The sequence below is a fragment of the Oncorhynchus tshawytscha genome, unplaced genomic scaffold, assembly GCF_018296145.1.
Source record: "Oncorhynchus tshawytscha isolate Ot180627B unplaced genomic scaffold, Otsh_v2.0 Un_contig_7511_pilon_pilon, whole genome shotgun sequence".
In the NCBI taxonomy this organism is placed as follows: Eukaryota; Metazoa; Chordata; class Actinopteri; order Salmoniformes; family Salmonidae; genus Oncorhynchus; species Oncorhynchus tshawytscha.
This window is the reverse complement of record NW_024608677.1, coordinates 10,134-30,000: the sequence shown is the minus strand read 5'-3', so window position 1 is coordinate 30,000 and position 19,867 is coordinate 10,134. Positions and strand designations below refer to the sequence as shown.

Here is a 19,867-nt window from a genome sequence, read left to right as displayed (position 1 = left end):
CCTCCACCTTACCCCATCGTCCTTCTTACCCCATCCCCTATCCTACCACATCCTCTATCCCCAACCCCATACTCTATCCTACCCCATCCTTTAACCCTTACCCAATCCTCTAACCCCTACCCTATCCTATAACCCCTATCCCATCCCATCCTCTAACCCTTACCCTATCCTATAACCCCTATCCCATCCTCTAACCCTTACCCCATCCTCTAACCCTTACCCAATCCTCAACCCCTACCCCATCCCATAACCCCTACCCCAGCCTCTATCCTACCCCAACCTCTAACCCTACCCCATTTTATAATCCCTACCCCATCCTCTAACGCTACCCCATCCTATAATCCCTACCCCATCCTCTAAGCCTACCCCATCCTATAATACCCCCATCCTCTAACCCTACCCCATCCTATAATCCCTACCCCAACCTCTAACCTTTCCCCATCCCCTACCCCATCCTCTACCTACCCCATCCTCTAACCCCTATCCAATCCTCTAACCCCTACCCAATCCTCTAACCCCTACCCCATCCTCGATTCCATAATCCTCTACCCCACCCTATCCTCTAAACCCCAAACCCCATCCTCTATCCTACCCCATCCTCTATCCTACCACATCCTACCCCATCCTCTGTCCTACCCCATCCTCTATCCCACCCCATCATCTATCCTACACCATCCTCTATCCAACCCCATACTCTATCCTACCCCATCCTTTAACCCTTACCCAATCCTCTAACCCCTACCCTATCCTATAACCCCTATCCCATCCTCTAACCCTTACCCTATCCTATAACCCCTATCCCATCCTCTAACCCTTACCCCATCCTCTAACCCTTACCCAATCCTCAACCCCTACCCCATCCCATAACCCCTACCCCAGCCTCTATCCTACCCCAACCTCTAACCCTACCCCATTTTATAATCCCTACCCCATCCTCTAACGCTACCCCATCCTATAATCCCTACCCCATCCTCTAAGCTACCCCATCCTATAATACATACCCCATCCTCTAACCCTACCCCATCCTATAATCCCTACCCCAACCTCTAACCTTTCCCCATCCTATAATCCCTACCCCATCCTCTATTCTCTACCCCATCCTCTAACCCCTATCCAATCCTCTAACCCCTACCCAATCCTCTAACCCCTACCCCATCCTCGATTCCATACCCCATCCTCTACCCCTACCCTATCCTCTATCCAACCCCAAACCCCATCCTCTATCCTACCCCATCCTCTATCCTACCACATCCTCTGTCCTACCCCATCCTCTATCCCACCCCATCATCTATCCTACACCATCCTCTATCCTACCCCATCCTCTATCCTACCCCCAACCCAGGCTTGGCTCAAAGGCAAGTCAAGGGCTTCTACCTCCTCTCCCTCTGTCCTCTGTCCTCTTCCCTGCATACCCTCTACCCAGTGATCCAGACAAGACTGTATGCCATATAAACACCTGGTGATGTGAACAGACCTGGTGCATTAGACTACATGCCAGGCATTAAGCAGGGGGGTTCTGGGCTGAACTGATCAACCTGACTAGACTGAGGTTTCAGAAGATGGAATGAGCTCAACTAATACCTCAGAGAAGACAATAGTATATGTGTGTAATACACACACGAACACACACACACGAACACACACACACACACACACACACACACACACACAACACACACACACACACACACACACACACACACACACACACACACACACACACACAGCTGTGGTGTAATACTCACGTCCATGAACTCCACGTTTGCTTTGGGCCCCGTAACTTCATTCAGGATCTTTATGGCCACTGGGATCTTTACTGTCTCTCCCTCTGGGACCCAGATACCCTGAAATACACAGGCACTGAGAGTTACCACTGCTAAACACAAACTCCTATGGACATATCGACACACTTTAACACACTGAAAGGAGACACATAAACCATTCCCACAATCTCAGAGAATAGAAGCAATGTCAGAAATAATGAAAAAAGACAGTCATACACAGTATTACACACAGTCATACACAGTATTACACAGAGTCATACACAGTATTACACACTCATACACAGTATTACACGCAGTCATACACAGTATTACACACTCATACACAGTATTACACACAGTCATACACAGTATTACACACAGTCATACACAGTATTACACACAGTCATACACAGTATTACACACAGTCATACACAGTATTACACACAGTCATACACAGTATTACACAGTATTACACACAGTCATACACAGTATTACATACAGTATTACACACAGTCATACACAGTATTACACACAGTATTACACACAGTCATACACAGTATTACACACAGTCATACACAGTATACACACAGTCATACACAGTATTACACACAGTCATACACAGTATTACACACTCATACACAGTATTACACACAGTCATACACAGTATTACACACAGTCATACACAGTATTACACACTCATACTCAGTATTACACACAGTCATACACAGTATTACACACTCATACACAGTATTACACACAGTCATACACAGTATTACACACTCATACACAGTATTACACGCAGTCATACACAGTATTACACACTCATACACAGTATTACACAGTCATACATAGTATTACACACAGTCATACACAGTATTACACACAGTCATACACAGTATTACACACAGTCATACACAGTATTACACACTCATACACAGTATTACACACAGTCATACACAGTATTACACACTCATACACAGTATTACACACAGTCATACACAGTATTACACACTCATACACAGTATTACACACAGTCATACACAGTATTACACACTCATACACAGTATTACACACTCATACACAGTATTACACACAGTCATACACAGTATTACACACAGTCATACACAGTATTACACACAATCATACACAGTATTACACACAGTCATACACAGTATTACACACAGTCATACACAGTATTACACACTCATACACAGTATTACACACAGTCATGCACAGTATTACACACAGTCATACACAGTATTACACACAGTCAAACACAGTATTACACACAGTCATACACAGTCATACACAGTATTACACACAGTCATATACAGTATTACACACAGTCATACACAGTATTACACACAGTCATACACAGTATTACACAGTATTACACACAGTCATACACAGTATTACACAGTATTACACACAGTCATACACAGTATTACACACAGTCATACACAGTATTACACAGTCATACACAGTATTACACACAGTCATACACAGTATTACACACAGTCATACACAGTATTACACACAGTCATACACAGTATTACACACAGTCAAACACAGTATTACACACAGTCATACACAGTATTACACACAGTCATACACAGTATTACACACAGTCATACACAGTATTACACACAGTCATACACAGTATTACACAGTATTACACACAGTCATACACAGTATTACACACAGTATTACACACAGTCATACACAGTATTACACAGTCATACATAGTATTACACACAGTCATACACAGTATTACACACAGTCATGCACAGTATTACACACAGTCATACACAGTATTACACACAGTCATACACAGTATTACACACTCATACACAGTATTACACACAGTCATACACAGTATTACACACTCATACACAGTATTACACACTCATACACAGTATTACACACAGTCATACACAGTATTACACACTCATACACAGTATTACACACAGTCATACACAGTATTACACACTCATACACAGTATTACACACTCATACACAGTATTACACACAGTCATACACAGTATTACACACTCATACACAGTATTACACACTCATACACAGTATTACACACTCATACACAGTATTACACACAGTCATACACAGTATTACACACTCATACACAGTATTACACACTCATTCACAGTATTACACACAGTCATACACAGTATTAAGACACAGTCACACTGTCATCCATCATATCAGGACAGAACCATGAACCAAAAATAATTACAGGCAAAATAATTACAGGCAAAATAAGGAAAGGCACAATCACAAACAGAGGCACACTCACAAACAGAGGCACACTCACAAACAGAGGCACAATCACAAACAGAGGCACAATCACAAACAGAGGCACACTCACAAACAGAGGCACACTCACAAACAGAGGCACACTCACAAACAGAGGCACACTCACAAACAGAGGCACACTCACAAACAGAGGCACACTCACAAACAGAGGCACACACTCACAAACAGAGGCACACTCACAAACAGAGGCACACTCACAAACAGAGGCACACTCACAAACAGAGGCACACTCACAAACAGAGGCACACTCACAAACAGAGGCACACTCACAAACAGAGGCACACTCACAAACAGAGGCACACTCACAAACAGAGGCACACTCACAAACAGAGGCACAATCACAAACAGAGGCACAATCACAAACAGAGGCACACAAACAGAGGCACACTCACAAACAGAGGCACACTCATCACAAACAGAGGCACACTCACAAACAGAGGCACACTCACAAACAGAGGCACAATCACAAACAGAGGCACACACAAACAGAGGCACACTCACAAACAGAGGCACACTCTCACAAACAGAGGCACACTCACAAACAGAGGCACAATCACAAACAGAGGCACACTCATCACAAACAGAGGCACAATCACAAACAGAGGCACACTCACAAACAGAGGCACACTCACAAACAGAGGCACACTCACAAACAGAGGCACACTCACAAACAGAGGCACACTCACAAACAGAGGCACAATCACAAACAGAGGCACACTCACAAACAGAGGCACACTCACAAACAGAGGCACAATCACAAACAGACAGAGGCACAATCACAAAACAGACAGAAACAGGCACAATCACAAACAGAGGCACACTCACAAACAGAGGCACACTCACAAACAGAGGCACACTCACAAACAGAGGCACACTCACAAACAGAGGCACACTCACAAACAGAGGCACACTCACAAAGAGGCAGAACAGGCACACTCACAAAGAGGCAGAGGCACACTCACAAACAGAGGCACAATCACAAACAGAGGCACAATCACAAACAGAGGCACACTCACAAACAGAGGCACACTCACAAACAGAGGCACAATCACAAACAGAGGCACAATCACAAACAGAGGCACAATCACAAACAGAGGCACAATCACAAACAGAGGCACACATCACAAACAGAGGCACACTCACAAACAGAGGCACACTCACAAACAGAGGCACAATCACAAACAGAGGCACACTCACAAACAGAGGCACAATCACAAACAGAGGCACACTCACAAACAGAGGCACACTCACAAACAGAGGCACACTCACAAACAGAGGCACACTCACAAACAGAGGCACACTCACAAACAGAGGCACACTCACAAACAGAGGCACACACAAACAGAGGCACACTCACAAACAGAGGCACACTCACAAACAGAGGCACAATCACAAACAGAGGCACACTCACAAACAGAGGCACAATCACAAACAGAGGCACACTCACAAACAGAGGCACACTCACAAACAGAGGCACACTCACAAACAGAGGCACAATCAACCGTACCTTGTGGACGGTGCCGAAGGCTCCCGAGCCGAGGATCTTAACCCTCTTTAGCTCTGTCTCTTTGAGGATACGAAGCTGGGCCTGGTTGGGGGCCGTGCCGCTAGGGGTCAGGGGCTCCACCAACTGGAACACACACACACACACACATACACATACAAATGCACACACACACACCGGGAGGCACACACACACATGGTCAATACCTCCATCAGCCGACCAATCAATACATATCTTAATGAGCCAATCAGCCTATCAGGGCCCTTCATATAGGTTTATCACCGACATAATCAACCAGCTCAGCATCGGTCATCAAACACCATAATGAGACAATATATCTGTCAGTCAGTGTGTGTGTGTGTGTCTCTGTTCGCTGTTTGTGTCTGTCTCTCTGTTCGCTGTGTGTGTGTGTCTCTCTGTTCGCTGTGTGTGTGTATGTCTCTCTGTTCGCTGTGTGTGTGTGTGTGTCTCTCTGTTCACTGTGTGTGTCTCTCTCTGTTCACTGTGTGTGTCTCTCTCTGTTCACTGTGTGTGTCTCTCTCTGTTCACTGTGTGTCTCTCTGTTCACTGTGTGTGTCTCTCTCTGTTCACTGTGTGTGTGTCTCTCTCTGTTCACTGTGTGTGTCTCTCTCTGTTCACTCTGTGTGTCTCTCTGTTCACTGTCTGTGTCTCTCTCTGTTCGCTGTGTGTGTGTGTGTGTGTGTGTGTGTGTGTGTGTGTGTGTGTGTGTGTCTCTGTTCCTGTGTGTCTCTGTTCCTGTGTCTCTCTATGTTCCTGTGTCTCTCTATGTTCCTGTGTCTCTATGTTCCTGTGTCTCTATGTTCCTGTGTCTCTCTATGTTCCTGTGTCTCTGTGTCTCTATGTTCCTGTGTGTCTCTATGTTCCTGTGTCTCCTGTGTATGTTCCTGTGTCTCTATGTTCCTGTGTGTCTCTATGTTCCTGTGTCTCTCTATGTTCCTGTCTCTCTATGTTCCTGTGTGTCTCTTCCTGTTCCTGTTCCTGTCTCTCTATGTTCCTGTGTCTCTCCTGTGTCTCTATGTTCCTGTGTCTCTATGTTCACTGTGTGTCTCTATGTTCCTGTGTCTCTATGTTCCTGTCTCTCTATGTTCCTGTGTCTCTATGTTCCTGTGTGTTCTCTCTATGTTCCTGTGTCTCTCTATGTTCCTGTCTCTCTATGTTCCTGTGTGTCTCTATGTTCCTGTGTCTCTCTATGTTCCTGTGTGTCTCTATGTTCCTGTGTGTCTCTATGTTCCTGTGTGTCTCTATGTTCCTGTGTCTCTATGTTCCTGTGTCTCTATGTTCCTGTGTCTCTATGTTCCTGTGTCTCTCTATATTCCTGTGTCTCTATGTTCCTGTGTCTCTCTATGTTCCTGTGTCTCTCTATGTTCCTGTGTCTCTATGTTCCTGTGTCTCTATGTTCCTGTGTCTCTCTATGTTCCTGTGTCTCTATGTTCCTGTGTGTCTCTATGTTCCTGTGTCTCTCTATGTTCCTGTGTCTTCCTGTGTCTCTATGTTCCTGTGTCTCTCTATGTTCCTGTGTCTCTCTGTGTCTCTCTATGTTCCTGTGTCTCTCTATGTTCCTGTGTCTCTATGTTCCTTTCTCTCTATGTTCCTGTGTCTCTCTATGTTCCTATGTCTCTCTATGTTCCTGTGTGTCTCTATGTTCCTGTGTGTCTCTATGTTCCTGTGTGTCTCTATGTTCCTGTGTCTCTCTATGTTCCTGTGTCTCTCTATTCCTGTGTTCCTGTTCCTGTCTCTCTATGTTCCTGTGTGTCTCTATGTTCCTGTGTGTCTCTATGTTCCTGTGTCTCTATATTCCTGTGTCTCTCTATGTTCCTGTGTCTCTCTATGTTCCTGTGTCTCTCTATGTTCCTGTGTGTCTCTATGTTCCTGTGTCTCTCTATGTTCCTGTGTCTCTCTATGTTCCTGTGTCTCTCTATGTTCCTGTGTGTCTCTATGTTGTTCCTGTCTCTCTATGTTCCTGTGTCTCTATGTTCCTGTGTGTCTCTATGTTCCTGTGTCTCTCTATGTTCCTGTGTCTCTCTATGTTCCTGTCTCTCCATGTTCCTGTGTCTCTCTATGTTCCTGTGTGTCTCTATGTTCCTGTGTCTCTCTATGTTCCTGTGTCTCTATGTTCCTGTGTTCCTGTGTTCTATGTTCCTGTGTCTCTCTATGTTCCTGTGTCTCTATGTTCCTGTGTCTCTCTATGTTCCTGTGTCTCTCTATGTTCCTGTGTCTCTCTATGTTCCTGTGTCTCTCTATATTCCTGTGTCTCTATGTTCCTGTGTCTCTATGTTCCTGTGTCTCTCTATGTTCCTGTGTCTCTATGTTCCTGTGTCTCTATGTTCCTGTGTCTCTATGTTCCTGTGTCTCTATGTTCCTGTGTGTCTCTATGTTCCTGTGTGTCTCTATGTTCCTGTGTCTCTATGTTCCTGTGTCTCTCTATGTTCCTGTGTCTCTCTATGTTCCTGTGTCTCTCTATGTTCCTGTGTCTCTATGTTCCTGTGTCTCTATGTTCCTGTGTCTCTATGTTCCTCTATGTTCCTGTGTCTCTATGTTCCTGTGTCTCTATGTTCCTGTGTCTCTCTATGTTCCTGTCTCTCTCTATGTTCCTGTGTGTCTCTATGTTCCTGTGTGTCTGTGTGTCTGTGTCTCTATGTTCTCTGTCTCTATGTTCCTGTGTCTCTCTATGTTCTCTCTGTGTCTCTATGTTCCTGTGTCTCTCTATGTTCCTGTGTGTCTCTATGTTCCTGTGTGTCTCTATGTTCCTGTGTGTCTCTATATTTCCTGTGTCTCTCTATGTTCCTGTGTGTCTCTATGTTCCTGTGTTCCTGTGTGTCTCTATGTTCCTGTGTCTCTCTATGTTCCTGTGTCTCTATGTTCTGTGTCTCTCTATGTTCCTGTGTCTCTCTATGTTGTGTGTTCCTGTGTCTCTATGTTCCTGTGTGTCTCTATGTTCCTGTGTCTCTCTATGTTCCTGTGTCTCTCTATGTTCCTGTGTCTCTATGTTCCTGTGTGTCTCTATGTTCCTGTGTCTCTCTATGTTCCTGTGTCTCTCTATGTTCCTTTGTTCCCTGTGTCTCTCCTGTGTGTCTCTATGTTCCTGTGTGTCTCTATGTTCCTGTGTGTCTCTATGTTCCTGTGTCTCTATGTTCCTGTGTTTCTCTATGTTCCTGTGTCTCTCTATGTTCCTGTGTCTCTATGTTCCTGTGTCTCTCTATTTCCTGTGTCTCTCTATGTTCCTGTGTCTCTATGTTCCTGTGTCTCTCTATGTTCCTGTGTTCCTCCTGTGTCTCTCTATGTTCCTGTGTCTCTCTATGTTCCTGTGTCTCTCTATGTTCCTGTGTCTCTATGTTCCTGTGTCTCTCTGTGTTCCTGTGTCTCTCTATGTTCCTGTGTCTCTATGTTCCTGTGTGTCTCTATGTTCCTGTGTGTTCCTGTGTCTCTATGTTCCTGTGTCTCTCTATGTTCCTGTGTCTCTCTATGTTCCTGTGTCTCTGTTCCTGTGTCTCTATGTTCCTGTGTCTCTCTATGTTCCTGTGTCTCTCTATGTTCCTGTGTGTCTCTATGTTCCTGTGTCTCTATGTTCCTGTGTCTCTATGTTCCTGTGTCTCTATGTTCCTGTGTCTCTCTATGTTCCTGTGTCTCTCTATGTTCCTGTGTGTCTCTATGTTCCTGTGTCTCTATGTTCCTGTGTTCCTGTGTCTCTATGTTCCTGTGTCTCTCTATGTTCCTGTGTGTCTGTATGTTCCTGTGTGTCTCTGTGTGTCCTGTGTTCCTGTGTCTCTGTGTCTCTATGTTCCTGTGTCTCTATGTTCCTGTGTCTCTCTATGTTCCTGTGTCTCTCTATGTTCCTGTGTCTCTCTATGTTCCTGTGTCTGTGTCTCTATGTGTTCTGTTCCTGTGTCTCTATGTTCCTGTGTCTCTCTATGTTCCTGTGTGTCTCTATGTTCCTGTGTCCTGTGTGTCTCTATGTTCCTGTGTGTCTCTATGTTCCTGTGTGTTCCTGTGTGTCTCTATGTTCCTGTGTGTGTCTCTATGTTCCTGTGTCTCTCTATGTTCCTGTGTGTCTCTATGTTCCTGTGTGTCTCTATGTTCCTGTGTCTCTATGTTCCTGTGTCTCTATGTTCCTGTGTCTCTATGTTCCTGTGTCTCTATGTTCCTGTGTCTCTCTATGTTCCTGTGTCTCTATATTCCTGTCTCTCTATGTTCCTGTGTCTCTCTATGTTCCTGTGTCTCTATATTCCTGTCTCTCTATATTCCTGTGTCTCTATGTTCCTGTGTCTCTATGTTCCTGTCTCTCTATGTTCCTGTGTCTCTCTATATTCCTGTCTCTCTATGTTCCTGTGTCTCTCTATGTTCCTGTGTGTCTCTATGTTCCTGTGTGTCTCTGTTCCTGTTCCTGTGTCTCCATGTTCCTGTGTGTCTCTATGTTCCTGTGTCTCTCTATGTTCCTGTGTCTCTCTATGTTCCTGTGTCTCTATGTTCCTTTCTCTCTATGTTCCTGTGTCTCTCTATGTTCCTGTGTCTCTCTATGTTCCTGTGTCTCTATGTTCCTGTGTCTCTATGTTCCTGTGTCTCTCTGTGTTCCTATGTCTCTCTGTTCCTGTGTCTCTATGTTCCTGTGTGTCTGTGTGTCCTGTGTGTCTCTATGTTCCTGTGTCTCTCTATGTTCCTGTGTCTCTCTATGTTCCTGTGTCTCTGTTCCTGTGTCTCTCTATGTTCCTCCTGTGTGTCTCTATGTTCCTGTGTGTTCCTGTGTCTCTATGTTCCTGTGTCTCTATGTTCTGTGTCTCTCTATGTTCCTGTGTCTCTCTATGTTCCTGTGTGTCTCTATGTTCCTGTGTCTCTCTATGTTCCTGTGTCTCTCTATGTTCCTGTGTCTCTCTATGTTCCTGTGTCTCTATGTTCCTGTGTCTGTGTCTTCCTGTTCTCTGTTCCTGTGTCTCTATGTTCCTGTGTCTCTCCTGTGTTCCTGTCTCTCCATGTTCCTGTGTGTCTCTATGTTCCTGTGTCTCTCTATGTTCCTGTGTCTCTATGTTCCTGTGTCTCTATGTTCCTGTGTCTCTATGTTCCTGTGTCTCTCTATGTTCCTGTGTCTCTGTTCACTGTGTGTCTCTATGTTCCTGTGTCTCTATGTTCCTGTGTCTCTATGTTCCTGTGTCTCTATGTTCCTGTGTCTCTATGTTCCTGTGTCTCTATGTTCCTGTGTCTCTATGTTCCTGTGTCTCTCTATGTTCCTGTGTGTCTCTATGTTCCTGTGTGTCTCTATGTTCCTGTCTCTCCATGTTCCTGTGTGTCTCTATGTTCCTGTGTCTCTCTATGTTCCTGTGTCTCTCTATGTTCCTGTGTCTCTATGTTCCTGTCTCTCCTATGTTCCTGTGTCTCTATGTTCCTGTGTCTCTATGTTCCTGTCTCTCTATGTTCCTGTGTCTCTCTATGTCCTGTGTTCCTGTGTCTCTATGTTCCTGTGTCTCTATGTGTTCCTGTGTGTCTCTATGTTCCTGTGTCTCTCTATGTTCCTGTGTCTCTCTATGTTCCTGTGTCTCTCTGTGTTCCTGTCTCTATGTTCCTGTGTGTCTCTATGTTCCTGTGTGTCTCTATATTCCTGTGTCTCTCTATGTTCCTGTGTCTCTCTATATTCCTGTGTCTCTCTATGTTCCTGTGTGTCTCTATGTTCCTGTGTCTCTCTATGTTCCTGTGTCTCTCTATGTTCCTGTGTCTCTAGTCCTATATGTTCCTGTGTGTCTCTGTGCTCTATGTTCCTGTGTGTCTCTATGTTCCTGTGTCTCTATGTTCCTGTGTCTCTCTATGTTCCTGTCTCTCCATGTTCCTGTGTGTCTCTATGTTCCTGTGTCTCTCCTGTGTCTCTATGTGTGTCTCTCTATGTTCCTGTCTCTATGTTCCTGTGTCTCTATGTTCCTGTGTCTCTATGTCTCTCTATGTTCCTGTGTGTCTCTATGTTCCTGTGTCTCTCTATGTTCCTTCCTGTGTCTCTATGTTCCTGTGTCTCTCTATGTTCCTGTGTCTCTATGTTCCTGTGTCTCTCTATGTTCCTGTGTCTCTCCTGTGTCTCTATGTTCCTGTGTCTCTCTATGTTCCTGTGTCTCTCTATGTTCCTGTGTCTCTCTATGTTCCTGTGTCTCTCTATGTTCCTGTGTCTCTCTATGTTCCTGTGTCTCTCTATGTTCCTGTGTGTCTCTATGTTCCTGTGTGTCTCTATGTTCCTGTGTCTCTCTATGTTCCTGTGTCTCTATGTTCCTGTGTCTCTCTATGTTCCTGTGTCTCTCTATGTTCCTGTGTCTCTATGTTCCTGTCTCTCTATGTTCCTGTGCCTCTCTATGTTCCTGTGTGTCTCTATGTTCCTGTGTCTCTATGTTCCTGTGTTCCTGTGTCTCTATGTTCCTGTGTCTCTCTATGTTCCTGTGTCTCTCCTATGTTCCTGTGTCTCTCTATGTCTCCCTGTGTCTCTCTATGTTCCTGTGTCTCTATGTTCCTGTGTCTCTCTATGTTCCTGTGTCTCTCTATGTTCCTGTGTGTCTGTGTGTTCCTGTGTGTCTGTGTGTTCCTGTGTGTCTCTATGTTCCTGTGTCTCTATGTTCCTGTGTCTCTATGTTCCTGTGTCTCTCTATGTTCCTGTGTCTCTCTATGTTCCTGTGTCTCTGTGTGTTCCTGTGTGTCTCTTATGTTCCTGTGTCTCTATGTTCCTGTGTCTCTCTATGTTCCTGTGTGTCTCTATGTTCCTGTTCCTGTGTGTCTCTATGTTCCTGTGTGTCTCTATGTTCCTGTGTGTCTCTATGTTCCTGTGTGTGTCTCTATGTTCCTGTGTGTCTCTATGTTCCTGTTCCTGTGTGTCTCTATGTTCCTGTGTGTCTCTATGTTCCTGTTCCTGTGTGTCTCTATGTTCCTGTGTCTCTATGTTCCTGTGTGTCTCTGTGTCTCTATGTTCCTGTGTGTCTCTATGTTCCTGTGTGTCTCTATGTTCCTGTGTGTCTCTATGTTCCTGTATGTGTCCTGTTCACTGTGTGTCTCTGTTCACTGTGTGTCTCTATGTTCCTGTGTGTCTCTGTTCTGTGTGTCTCTATGTTCCTGTGTGTCTCTGTTCACTGTGTGTCTCTGTTCCTGTGTCTCTCTATGTTCCTGTGTTCCTGTCTCTATGTTCCTGTGTGTCTCTGTTCACTGTGTGTCTCTATGTTCCTGTGTCTCTATGTTCCTGTGTGTCTCTATGTTCCTGTGTCTCTGTTCACTGTGTGTCTCTATGTTCCTGTGTCTCTCTGTGTCTCTCTATGTTCCTGTGTGTCTCTATGTTCCTGTGTCTCTATGTTCCTCTCTATGTTCCTGTGTCTCTATGTTCCTGTGTCTCTATGTTCCTGTGTCTCTATGTTCCTGTGTCTCTATGTTCCTGTGTCTCTCCTGTGTCTCTCTCTATGTTCCTGTGTCTCTGTTCCTGTGTCTCTATGTTCCTGTGTCTCTCTATGTTCCTGTGTCTCTCTGTTCCTGTGTCTCTATGTTCCTGTGTGTCTCTATGTTCTATATGTGTGTCTCTATGTTCCTGTGTCTCTCTATGTTCCTGTGTGTCTCTATGTTCCTGTGTGTCTCTATGTTCCTGTGTCTCTCTATGTTCCTGTGTCTCTCTATGTTCCTGTGTTCCTGTGTCTCTGTGTGTCTCTATGTTCCTGTGTCTCTCTCTATGTTCCTGTCTCTCTATGTTCCTGTGTCTCTCTATGTTCCTGTGTCTCTATGTTCCTGTCTCTCTATGTTCCTGTGTCTCTCTATGTTCCTGTGTCTCTATGTTCCTGTGTCTCTATGTTCCTGTTCCTGTGTCTCTCTATGTTCCTGTGTCTCTCTATGTTCCTGTGTGTTCCTGTGTTTCCTGTGTCTCTCTATGTTCCTGTGTCTCTATGTTCCTGTGTCTCTATGTTCCTGTGTTCCTGTGTCTCTATGTTCCTGTGTCTCTCTATATTCCTGTGTCTCTATGTTCCTGTGTCTCTATGTTCCTGTGTGTCTCTATGTTCCTGTGTGTCTCTATGTTCCTGTGTCTCTATGTTCCTGTGTCTCTCTATGTTCCTGTGTCTCTATGTTCCTGTGTCTCTATGTTCCTGTGTCTCTATGTTCCTGTGTCTCTCTATGTTCCTGTGTCTCTATGTTCCTGTCTCTCTATGTTCCTGTGTCTCTCTATGTTCCTGTGTCTCTATATTCCTGTGTGTCTCTATGTTCCTGTGTCTCCTGTGTCTCTCTATGTTCCTGTGTCTTCCTGTGTCTATGTTCCTGTGTGTCTCTATGTTCCTGTGTCTCTATGTTCCTGTGTCTCTATGTTCCTGTGTCTCTCTATGTTCCTGTGTCTCTATGTTCCTGTGTCTCTATGTTCACTGTGTGTCTCTATGTTCCTGTGTCTCTATGTTCCTGTGTCTCTATGTTCCTGTGTCTCTATGTTCCTGTGTGTCTCTATGTTCCTGTGTCTCTATGTTCCTGTGTGTCTCTATGTTCCTGTGTCTCTATGTTCCTGTGTGTCTCTATGTTCCTGTGTCTCTCTATGTTCCTGTCTCTCTATGTTCCTGTGTGTCTATGTTCCTGTGTCTCTATGTTCCTGTGTGTCTCTATGTTCCTGTGTGTGTGTCTCTGCTCGCTGTGTGTGTGTCTGTTTACTAAGACCATACTTCAGTGTTATATTTTTATATATTCACTGCTCAAAAAATAAAGGGAACACTTAAACAACACAATGTAACTCCAAGTCAATCACACTTCTGTGAAATCAAACTATCCACTTAGGAAGCAACACTGATTGACAATAAATTTCACATGCTGTTGTGCAAATGGAACAGGTGGAAATTATAGGCAATTAGCAAGACACCCCCAATAAAGGAGTGGTTCTGCAGGTGGTGACCACAGACCACTTCTCAGTTCCTATGCTTCCTGGCTGATGTTTTGGTCACTTTTGATTGCTGGCGGTGCTTTCACTCTAGTGGTAGCATGAGATGGAGTCTACAACCCACACAAGTGGCTCAGGTAGTGCAGCTCATCCAGGATGGCACATCAATGCGAGCTGTGGCAAGAAGGTTTGCTGTGTCTGTCAGCGTAGTGTCCAGAGCATGGAGGCGCTACCAGGAGACAGGCCGGTACATCAGGAGACGTGGAGGAGGCTGTAGGAGGGCAATAACCCAGCAGCAGGACCGCTACCTCCGCCTTTGTGCAAGGAGGAGCACTGCCAGAGCCCTGCAAAATGACCTCCAGCAGGCCACAAATGTGCATGTGTCTGCTCAAACGGTCAGAAACAGACTCCATGAGGGTGGTATGAGGGCCCGACGTCCACAAGTGGGGGTTGTGCTTACAGCCCAACACCGTGCAGGACGTTTGGCATTTGCCAGAAAACACCAAGATTGGCAAATTCGCCACTGGCGCCCTGTGCTCTTCACAGATGAAAGCAGGTTCACACTGAGCATGTGACAGACGTGACAGAGTCTGGAGACGCCGTGGAGAATGTTCTGCTGCCTGCAACATCCTCCAGCATGATCGCTTTGGTGGTGAGTCAGTCATGGTGTGGGGTGGCATTTCTTTGGGGGGGAGCACAGCCCTCCATGTGCTCGCCAGAGGTAGCCTGACTGCCATTAGGTACCGGGATGACATCCTCAGACCCCTTGTGAGACCATATGCTGGTGCGGTTGGCCCTGGGTTCCTCCTAATGCAAGACAATGCTAGACCTCATGTGGATGGAGTGTGTCAGCAGTTCCTGCAAGAGGAAGGCATTGATGCTATGGACTGGCCCGCCCGTTCCCCAGACCTGAATCCAATTGAGCACATCTGGGACATCATGTCTCGCTCCATGCACCAACGCCACGTTGCACCACAGACTGTCCAGGAGTTGGCGGATGCTTTAGTCCAGGAGACCATCCGCCACCTCATCAGGAGCATACCCAGGTGTTGTAGGGAGGTCATACAGGCACATGGAGGCCACACACACACACTACTGAGCCTCATTTTGACTTGTTTTAAGGACATTACATCAAAGTTGGATCAGCCTGTAGTGTGGTTTTCCACTTTAGTTTTGAGTGTGACTCCAAATCCAGACCTCAATGGGTTGATACATTTGATTTCCATTGATAATTTTTGTGTGATTGTGTTGTCAGCACATTCAACTATGTAAAGAAAAAAGTATTTAATAAGAATATTTCATTCATTCAGATCTAGGATGTGTTATTTTAGTGTTCCCTTTATTTTTTTGAGCAGTGTATATTCAGTAGGATATAAAAGCAGGATTACTGAGACGTTCACTGGGGTCCATGACATTGCCCACAGCTTTGCAATGACACACTACACACACCCAGCATCATTCAGATTCATTATAATGTGTCTGATCTAGCATGTAAGCCCTGAGCTATTGCTAGTGGAAGTGAGCCAATAGCATTGACTGAAAGAGAGAAGGAGAGGGGGGGAATAGAGAGAGAAAGAGAAAGAGAGCGAGAGAGAGAGAGAGAGAGAGAGAACGAGAGAGAGAGAGAGAGAGAGAGAGAGAATGAGAGAGAGAACGAGAGAACGAGAGAGAGGGAGAGGGAGAGGGAGAGAGAGAGAACGAGAGAGAGAGGGAGAGGGAGAGTGAACAAGAGAGAGAGAGAGAGAGAGAGAACGAAGAACGAAAGGGAGAGGGAGAGGGAATGAGAGAGAGAGAGAGAGAGAGAGAGAGAGAGAGAGAGAGAGAACGAGAGATAGAGGGAACGAGAGAGGAACGAGAGAGAGAGAGAGAGAGAGAGAGAGAGAGAGAGAGAATAATAGAAAATCATGAAAGAAAGATGATTCCCAGTAAACCTGGACATAAACAAGGACTAGGAGTCTAGAACAGTGAGGGGCTGTCTGATGCCCTGGGACTGAACATCTAATGCCTGACTTGATATCAAGTAAGGGAGCTGTCCACTGGGCTACTCTAGCATGTGGTGCTGAAATGGCCCCTTGGCTCTGAACAGAGGAGAAGGGGAGGTGGAGCCCACAGAGCAAGCACAGCAGGACAACTAAACCTATTAGTGTTGCTCCAGCAGACAGACAAGGAGTCAATGTTCAAATCAGGGGTCAGGGGTCAAAGAGTAATCTGGGAAAGGCCTTGGTAGCAGACTCAGAGACAAGCAATTTTTAAAAATCTGTCTTCAAAAAGCCTTAGACCTTATATTTTCTGAGCAAACTTATAATATGTATAAAACAGAGCAAACTAGAATGCTATTTGGCCCTAAACAGAGAGTACACAGTGGCAGAATATATAGCGAGATAGGAGATATAGGAGGAGATATATAGAGAGAGGAGATAGAGAGATGAGATAGAGAGAGAGGAGATAGAGAGAGAAGCATAGCTTAGCCCGTCGTAGGCAGACATGGCTCTCAAGAGAAGACAGGCTATGTGCTCACTGCCGACAAAATGAGGTGGAAACTGAGCTGCACTTCCTAACCTCCTGCCCAATGTATGACCATATTAGAGACACATATTTCCCTCAGATTACACAGATCCACAAAGAATTCGAAAACAAACCCAATTTTGATAAACTCCCATATCTACTGGGTGAAATACCACAGTGTGCCATCACAGCAGCAAGATGTGTGACCTGTTGCCACAAGAAAAGGTCAACCAGTGAAGAACAAACACCATTGTAAATACAACCCATATTTATGCTTATTTATTTTATCTTGTGTACTTTAACCATTTGTACATCATTACAACACTGTATAGTATACATAATATGACATTTGTTATGTCTTTATTGTTTTGAAACTTGTGTATATGTAATATTTACTGTTAATTTTTATTGTTTATTTCACTTTTGTATATTATCTACCTAACTTGCTTTGGCAATGTTAACACATGTTTCCCATGCCAATACAGCCCCTTGAATTGAATTGAATTGAATTGAATTGAGAGGAAATATAGAGGAGATATAGATATCTCTCTGTCTCTCTGTCTAGCACATCAAAATCCACACATCAAAATCCCTCGTTTCAACCAATCAGAGAGGAGAAGGGCTTCTGGACAGCATAGCACATCAAAAACCCTCCTTTCAACCAATCAGAGAGGAGAAGGGCTGCTGGATCAAAAAACCCTCCTTTCAACCAATCAGAGAGGAGAAGGGCTGTTGGACAGCATAGCACATCAAAAACCCTCCTTTCAACCAATCAGAGAGGACAGGGGCTGCTCGACAGCATAGCGAGGTGGGGAGGAGGGGAGGGGGGGAGGAGGGGAGTGGGGAGGAGGGGTATGGGGAGGAGGGGAGGTGGAGAGGTGGGGAGGAGGTGGGGTGGAGAGGTGGGGAGGAGGGGAGGTGGGGGAGGTGGGGAGGAGGGGAGGTGGGGAGGAGGGGAGTGGGAGAGGTGGGGAGGAGGGGAGGTGGGGAGGTGGGGAGGAGGGGAGGTGGGGAGGCAGGGAGGAGGGGGAGGTGGGGAGGAGGGGGGGGAGAGGGGGGAGGTGGGGAGGAGGGGAGTGGGGAGGTGGGGAGGAGGGGAGGTGGGGAGGAGGGGTGGGGAGGCAGGGAGGAGGGGAGGTGGGGAGGAGGGGAGGTGGGGTGGGGAGGTGGGGAGTGGGAGAGGTGGGGAGGTGGGGAGGAGGGGAGGTGGGTATGTATTCAAAGTGTATGTGCTAGGGTCATAGGGTGTGTGTGTTTGTGTGTCCATCTGTGTGTGTGTTTAGGTGGGTTTGGCAGACTGGGCAGTAGTCCCAGATCGTCACCCCCCCGACCCTATTTCTACCCCCCACCACAATACGATCCAGGATCATGGATACTCTCCCTTGCCAGAGGAAGACTGATTGAGATGGATGTGTGTGTTCTTCCGTCAGCCCCTCTGTGCTGCAGTGTTGTGGGACTGCAGTAGGCGGGGCAGTAAACGTCTCCAGACTGACAGCTGTCTATAACACTGTGGTTTCACCTGTAAATGATCCTAACGCTCCCCGACAGCTCCTACTTTGTCATGGAACTGGGAGGCCAGGTCAACTGCGGGCGTACACACTAACAAGTGAACGCACACACACATCCCCTCCAATGAATACCAAGCGTACTCTCCAGTCTAGTAATACATCCCTGCAACTTCATCTCAATGCTCCAACAATGAGAGATGGAGAACACATCATGTTGAGGTAGTTGTATACTTTATGGGTCAGTTAAATATTCTGTCCAGGGTTTAGCAAGCTAAGGTGTGGAGTTAACCGTTTGGAAGACTCCATTTTGACACAGTGCACTATGATGTGTAGAGTACATGTGCAGCACAAGGTGTACTGTATCTTGTTCAACACCATGTCAGGGTTTCACAGAGATCGTATCCTTTTCAGAAATACATCAAGTACATGCTGTGAAATCCTTCACATCATATCCACTCTTAACCCCGTACCAGTATAGTAATGTAATGTCTAATTCCCTGAGCTGATTGGTTGAGTCACAATGAATCCTGGATGACCCTTGACCCCTCACCTCTGTCTCCAGGAAGCGGCGCAGAGCCCTCTTCTTCTTGATGCTCTTACGGCGCACGTAGACCGCCACGCTCAGCGCCACGATAACGATGACAAACAGAGCACCGATCACCCCGGCCGCGATGAGGGGCGTCCTGCAGACAGAGTAAGAGACAGGCCCGTATGTCACCAACATGTATGGCTCCATTATGGAACTGTGTGTGTGTGTGTGTGTGTGTGTGTGTGTGTGTGTGTGTGTGTCATGTCCATGTCCCCTAGCTCCTCAGACAAGACAACAATCCCACCAGTGGGTCCTATCTGATCTGAGTCTCTCCCCTTCCAAATCTCCTCCCTCCATATCTCCTCCCTCCATCTCTCCTCCCTCCATCTCTTCCTCCATATCTCCTCCCTCCATCTCTTCCTCCATCCATCTCTTCCTCCATATCTCCTCCCTCCATATCTCCTCCCTCCATATTCCTTCCTCCCTCCATCTCTTCCTCCATATCTCCTCCCTCCATCTCTTCCTCCATCTCTTCCTCCCTCCATCTCTCCTCCCTCCATATCTCCCCTCCATCCTCCATCTCTTCCTCCCTCCATCTCTCCCCCTTCCTCCATCTCTTCCATCCTCCCTCCATCTCTTCCTCCCTCCATCTCTTCCTCCCTCCATCTCTTCCTCCCTCCATCTCTTCCTCCCTCTATCTCCTCCCTCCATCTCTTCCTCCCTCCATCTCTTCCTCCCTCCATCTCTTCCTTCCTCCATCTCTTCCTCCCTCCATCTCTCCCTTCCTCCATCTCTTCCTCCCTCCATCTCTCCCTTCCTCCATCTCTTCCTCCCTCCATCTCTTCCTCCCTCCCTCCA

General features: G+C 46.1%; 1 protein-coding gene across 1 annotated transcript in view; it reads right to left on the bottom strand.

Moving 5' to 3' along the window:
* Positions 1 to 19,224, bottom strand: part of LOC121843715 (receptor tyrosine-protein kinase erbB-4-like) — a gene marked incomplete at its 3' end in the record, with an annotated part of 62,989 nt that extends 43,765 nt beyond the window's left edge. Inside the window, exons 1-3 of the mRNA XM_042313497.1 lie at positions 19,031 to 19,224; positions 5,602 to 5,724; positions 1,746 to 1,844 (exon numbers count right to left, since the gene is read on the bottom strand). Of these exons, the coding sequence (XP_042169431.1) occupies positions 1,746 to 1,844; positions 5,602 to 5,724; positions 19,031 to 19,216 (408 nt within the window). The remainder of the gene's footprint in view (positions 1 to 1,745; positions 1,845 to 5,601; positions 5,725 to 19,030) is intronic.
* Positions 19,225 to 19,867: the final 643 nt, after the last annotated feature.